Source organism: Pterocles gutturalis, unplaced genomic scaffold (genome assembly GCF_000699245.1).
Source record: "Pterocles gutturalis isolate BGI_N339 unplaced genomic scaffold, ASM69924v1 scaffold13642, whole genome shotgun sequence".
Lineage (NCBI taxonomy): Eukaryota > Metazoa > Chordata > Aves > Pterocliformes > Pteroclidae > Pterocles > Pterocles gutturalis.
The window spans coordinates 2,057-7,544 of record NW_010115536.1 but is presented as its reverse complement, the minus strand read 5'-3'; the positions used below and the strand labels follow the sequence as shown (position 1 = coordinate 7,544).

At 56.9% G+C, this 5,488-nt stretch overlaps 1 protein-coding gene across 1 annotated transcript in view; it reads left to right on the top strand.

The window, feature by feature from the left end:
- TBC1D20 (TBC1 domain family, member 20) overlaps positions 1 to 5,170 on the top strand; it is a 6,246-nt gene extending 1,076 nt beyond the window's left edge. Inside the window, exons 2-7 of the mRNA XM_010075226.1 lie at positions 249 to 350; positions 1,818 to 2,004; positions 2,810 to 2,911; positions 3,801 to 3,942; positions 4,616 to 4,800; positions 4,924 to 5,170. Of these exons, the coding sequence (XP_010073528.1) occupies positions 249 to 350; positions 1,818 to 2,004; positions 2,810 to 2,911; positions 3,801 to 3,942; positions 4,616 to 4,800; positions 4,924 to 5,170 (965 nt within the window). The remainder of the gene's footprint in view (positions 1 to 248; positions 351 to 1,817; positions 2,005 to 2,809; positions 2,912 to 3,800; positions 3,943 to 4,615; positions 4,801 to 4,923) is intronic.
- Positions 5,171 to 5,488: the final 318 nt, after the last annotated feature.

The following is a 5,488-nucleotide window of genomic DNA, read 5'->3' as shown; positions in this document are numbered from 1 at the left end:
GCCAGGTGTAGTGGCAGTTTAAGCATTTTAACGTCTGTTGTTTAAAGAAATAAAGGTCTTGTTTCCTCGCACTGCAGTGCTGTTAGCGTCAGAACGCGTGGCAGCACGAGTGAGGGGACAGGGCTGGTGTGTGATGTTTGAAGAGGTCGGTGTACAATGGGGTGGCGTGTCCGCGTGTGCAGCCTCGTCCTCCTGCCCGCAGCAGGGTTTGCCCAGCCCTCCTCCCGGTACCTTTGCACTACCTGCAGTAAATCCTGTTCCACTTTTTTTAAAGGAGCTGCGAGAGGACAATAAAGATTACCAGCAAGTCTTACTGGACGTGCGGCGGTCCCTGCGCCGATTCCCACCAGGTGAGGGGGGATTTTCCTCTTCCCAGTCTGTGCTGTGGGGCTCCTCCTGCCTCAGACCTCACTCGGGGGGCTGCAGCAGGTGCTGCTCCGTTGCTCCGAGAACCTGGCATCTGTGAAACCTTTTCCTGTGAGCTCACAGCAACTTCTTCATGCAGAGGAGCCGTTCTGCAGCATCTGCTTCCTCCAGCTGGGCTTTGACGGGGCGCTTCCGACATTTTGTTCTCCCGACGTTCTGCTTCCCCCCGCCCGCTGAGCCGCTCTGCCAGCGGGCTGGAGCTCCCAAGCAGCTCTGGCAGGGAGGCCCAGACCCCGCGTGCCCCTCGCCTGTCGTGAGCAGGGATTAGGATAGACGGAGCGCATGAGAAATGCACCATTTGTTTCTGTTTATTTTAGACCGTGGTCCAGCTCAGGGGTGCGGCAGCAGGTTTGTCAGTGGTTAGAACAATGTCTGGTGTAAAACAGTCTCACAGTCGGCTTCGTGCACCAGATTTCAGAGAACTCTGAACCTTTAGAAGCACAATGTTCTTGCGGTTGTTTAGTTCTGAGGGGTGACTGGTTGTGCTATTTATAAAACGTTTAATCCAGCAGCTATCGAACTCTGGGGGGCAGTTGTTATTTCTGGCCAGAACCTGCTCCCCCCTTCTGCTGCTTTTATTTTGCACGAACAGTTGATTCGCTTTGATTCTCTTTCGAGTGTGGATACTGTCTGTGAGCCCGATTCCTGAAGGGTCTGCTCGTACGGATATTTTTGCCCTTGAATGGCAGCCTCCTGCCTATTTTTAGACGCATTAGTGAAGCAGGGGAAAAGGAGAACTTTGTCATTGCAGGATCTCCGCTGGGACTTTCTGCTTGGCCTTTGGGCATTTTATCTCTTGAGGAGGACTGCCAGAAATGGGCTGCAGCTGTGCGTGGCAGGAACAATGTTTTTCCTGTGACATCCTGTCCCCAAACACATGCTGTTAGCAGGGGACTGATACCAAGTTGTGGCGACCCTCGCAATCTGATGCAGCTGGCACGGTTTCTGTGAAAATGGGTCCTGTTTCATTTTTTTCCAGAACCCCAGGGAAATTAAAAATGATTAAAATGTCCTCAGCAGCGCTGGGTACGCAGCGCAGTTTGCTCTTTGCGGCGCTGTGCAAACATCACTGAACCCTGCTCCCAGTCCTCACAGGCAGGGGCACTGCAGCTCCAAAGATTGAACAACCTGACAACTGGCCGGCATCCCCAGGCCATCAGGGGTTTGCGAAAGATTGAACAACCTGACAACTGGCCGGCGTCCCCAGGCCATCAGGGGTTTGCAGGGCAGGATTAGGACTCAGGATATTTTTTCCTGCTGGTTTTACCCCCCTCCGTTTTGCCCCACATCCCCTGGGATTGGGCAGGTCGGTGGATGCCTGGGAGCTCTCCTCGCACACTGCAGGCGCCGGTAGGTGACACAGCCGGTCCCACTGCCGCCTGTCCCCACAGGGATGCCGGATGACCAGAGGGAAGGGCTGCAGGAGGAGCTCATCGATATTATCCTCCACGTCCTCAAGCGCAACCCCCAGCTGCACTACTACCAGGGCTACCACGACATTGTGGTCACCTTCCTCTTGGTGGTGGGGGACAGACTGGCCACAGCTCTGGTGGAAAAGCTTTCGACGCATCATCTCAGGTACTCAGGGGGCTGGGCGGGAGGAGAGGAGCCGCCTGCGTGTCCTCAGGCTGTGGGGACGCCAGCGCAGACGGGGCTGGCCTGGAAGGGGAGCCCGGGAGGCAGAGCCGTGGGTTAGGGCTGGCTGCCCGTCGTGTCCCTGCCCAGAGGGATGCTGTCGGAGAGCAGCGTGACCACACGATAGCATGTGGCTTTGCAGGGAGTTGTGCCCTGGGGAAGGGATGATTGAAGGCTGTTGGTTAATTTGTAGCATCTCTTGAAGTTGAAAAAGCCAACACACATGTATTATTCGTAGTTGTGTGGCCGTCTCTGCTGCCAGGGCCTCTCCAGCTCCGGGGGCTGGCCCGGCATGGTGCCTCCCCCCGAGCCGTGTGTAGCCCTGGGCAGTTCTGCACCGAAGGGCTGGTCTGTGCGGCCAGCGTCCTGAGCCCCTGGGCAAGCCACTGTCCTGTCTGTGCGCTGAAGTGAGAACACGCCTTCAGCCGGGGAGCGGCTTGGAGGGATTCTCCCTTCTCTCCCAGACAGGGAGGTAAGTTTTGGGTGCTGGAGAGGCTTTCCAGGTCATGCACGCACTGCCGCAGAATGAGACGTGTCAGCTGGCAGCAGCGTGATGCCTGGGTCCAGGATTTCTGTGCAGATCAGCCCCGCGTGTCCCAGAGAGCTGCTAGGGAGGGGGCTGTCTGGGGGCTGCCCTGCAAGCAAAGCTGTTTACTGCAAGGACATTTATTTGCCTCCTGGCTGCCTCCCTGGAGGAGAGCTCACTGACACGGTTGCTTGACAGAGCTGCTTTTAAATCTTTTCTCAGGGATTTTATGGACCCGACGATGGATAATACGAAGCACATTTTAAATTACCTGATGCCCATCATAGACCGGGTGAACCCTGAGGTGCATGACTTCATGCAGAGGTACGCAGACGTTCCCTCGGAGACTCCTAGCCCTCCCCTGCCACTCATGTGTCTGTTCATGGGGCCGTTTGCACCAGCATGTCCCCAGCACCACAGTGGCTTTTTCAGAGTGAGTCACAAGCCCACAGCTAACAGTGACAGTCCAAAGCCATGTGGCACTCTGCTTCCCAGCAGACCCAGACCTCTGCTGCCTGGCTGGAGGGGTTTTAAAGGGTGTCATCCTCACCCCAGCGTGCCGCAGTCCGGTTTGGGAAGGGTGGGGGGCTGCAGACAGTGTCACACAAAGCTGCCACAACTGCTTCATGTGCCCGGTTTTGTGGCTGCTGTCACCTTGCTGTAGTTTGTTGCTAGTTCTGGGGATAATTCTCCAGCTGTGCCATAGGGACAGAGAAGTGTAGTCTGGGCAGAATAAAGCAGCAGCAGGAAGGTAAGTGGGAAGGTTCAGGCCAGAGTCCTTTTCTGGGCGAGTGTCTGTGTCACATTTCACGCCCAGGCTGTTTTTGGGTACCAGCCTTGATGGCAAACTCCCAGAAGTGAGTAAGCCTTTAGGGTGGAAAGGAATCTGAAAAGCTGACTGTGCTGCAGGACTTTGGGTGTCCCCAGGTCAGCGTGACAGACAGTGACCTGGTACCTCACGCGTTGGGGTTCTTCTGAAAGCAGAGGGTTTGCTGTGAGCCTGCTGGGTGCCCGATGGGTTGTGCTTTCCCTTGGGGTTGTGTCAGAGCCTCAGTTCATGGATCTGGACTGAGCTCTGAGCGCTCTGTCAATGGCCAGGTCCATCTCCCCTCCCAGGCGTGGAGGTGTGGCGCAGGGATTGCCCAGGAACATTTCCGTGCTGTTCCCAAGCTGCTGGCAGCGGCTGATCTAACAGCGCTTTCTCTCTCCGCAGTGCGGAGGTGGGAACCATCTTTGCACTCAGCTGGCTGATCACCTGGTTTGGGCACGTTTTGTCCGACTTCAGGCACGTCGTGCGATTATATGACTTCTTCCTGGCTTGCCATCCACTGATGCCCATTTATTTTGCCGCTGTGGTAGGTATCAGCCGGAGCGGTCGGGGGATTAACTGAATCGTTGGGAGGTGGCAGACAGGGAGCTGCCAAACCCACGGCTGCTGCTGTCCCCAGCTGCACCCCGCTCTGCAGGGGACCCTGAGGCCAGCGATCCCAGGATCCAGGATGGCTCGGGGCAGCCTGGGGGTGTCCAGCTCTTCAGGCTGTCCTAGTTCCGTGCCGTGGAGGCAGCAGGACCTGGTGGTTTCCTTTGCTGTGATGTGCTGGCCCTGCTGCTGGGCACTTGCTTGGGTGCTGGGGAGCCTGGCTGGCTGGGGGTGGCCCTGTGCTCTGCATCCCGCTGACGTTTCTGCTATGGGAGGTCCAAAAAAAATCTCTGTTTGAGGGCAAGCTGCAGAGTCAAGCCATGCTGAGGTTCTGCCCGTGTCTCTGACCTGCTGGTAGCGGACTGTGCTCAGAACACAGAACTACCCAGGAAGCGGCTTTCCACAGCCTTGGAGCCTCAGGAGGGGTTTGGCATTTCTTTTTCCAGACGGGGAGTGCTTCAGTGCAGCATGTCCCCTTGAGGAAGGGCAGGTCTTTCAGCTGGAAGCGAAATGTTTTTCCCTTCCGGCTCTGAAGCGAGTGCCAGGGAGTGACAAGGAGCTGTCCCTGCTTTCCTGGCTGGCCTCAGTGCTCTTGCTCCTCTCTGCAGATCGTGCTGTACCGGGAGCAGGAAGTTCTGGACTGCGAATGTGACATGGCCTCTGTCCACCACCTCCTGTCCCAGATCCCCCAGGACCTTCCTTACGAGACTCTGATCAGCAGAGCTGGGGACCTTTTTGTTCAGTTCCCACCATCCGAACTTGCCAGGGAGGCAGCCCAGCAGCAGGCTGAACGGTGAGTGCAGGGGCCCCGTGCGCCCACGTGTTCTGGCCGTCCCCTTGCCAGGTCTTGCTTCCTCGTGAAGATCTTCCTCCCCAGTAGGAAGGAAGACTTCTTGACCCATTTCTTCTCTTGCAGAACTGCAGCTTCCACTTTTAAGGACTTTGAGTTGGCATCAGTGCAGCAGAGACCAGACACTGTGTTGAGGCAGCGCTTCAGGGAGCGGCTGCGAGCGGAGGAGAGGACAAAATCCATCTTGACAAAGCCAAGGACCAACCGCTTTGTCATTTTGGGGCTGACGGTCGCGCTGGGAGCAGCTGCCCTGGCCGTGGTGAAGAGCGCGCTGGAGTGGGCGCCCAAGTTTGAACTGCAGATTTTCCCCTGAAGCCAGAGGGAGGGCTTTGCCTGTCACCACATCCCTGTCAGGAAGGGATGATGTTTGAGGAGAGGACGCACCCAGAATTACCTGTCTGAAGATTATTTTTTATTTTTGCTGCGTCCCGTTGACGCTTTTGGCTTTTGCGACAGAGACTGATGGAAACCAGCCCAGCAGGATTGTTCCCCGCACCGACGCTCACTGTATTCTCTCCTCCCTGTGCAGGGATGAGCCGCTGGGCGCTGCCGCTGTCTCGTGAGGAACCAGAGGTACGGCCGAGTTTGGCTCCAGGCTGTGCCCAGGCTGCGTATGAGGGGAGAGCTGTGC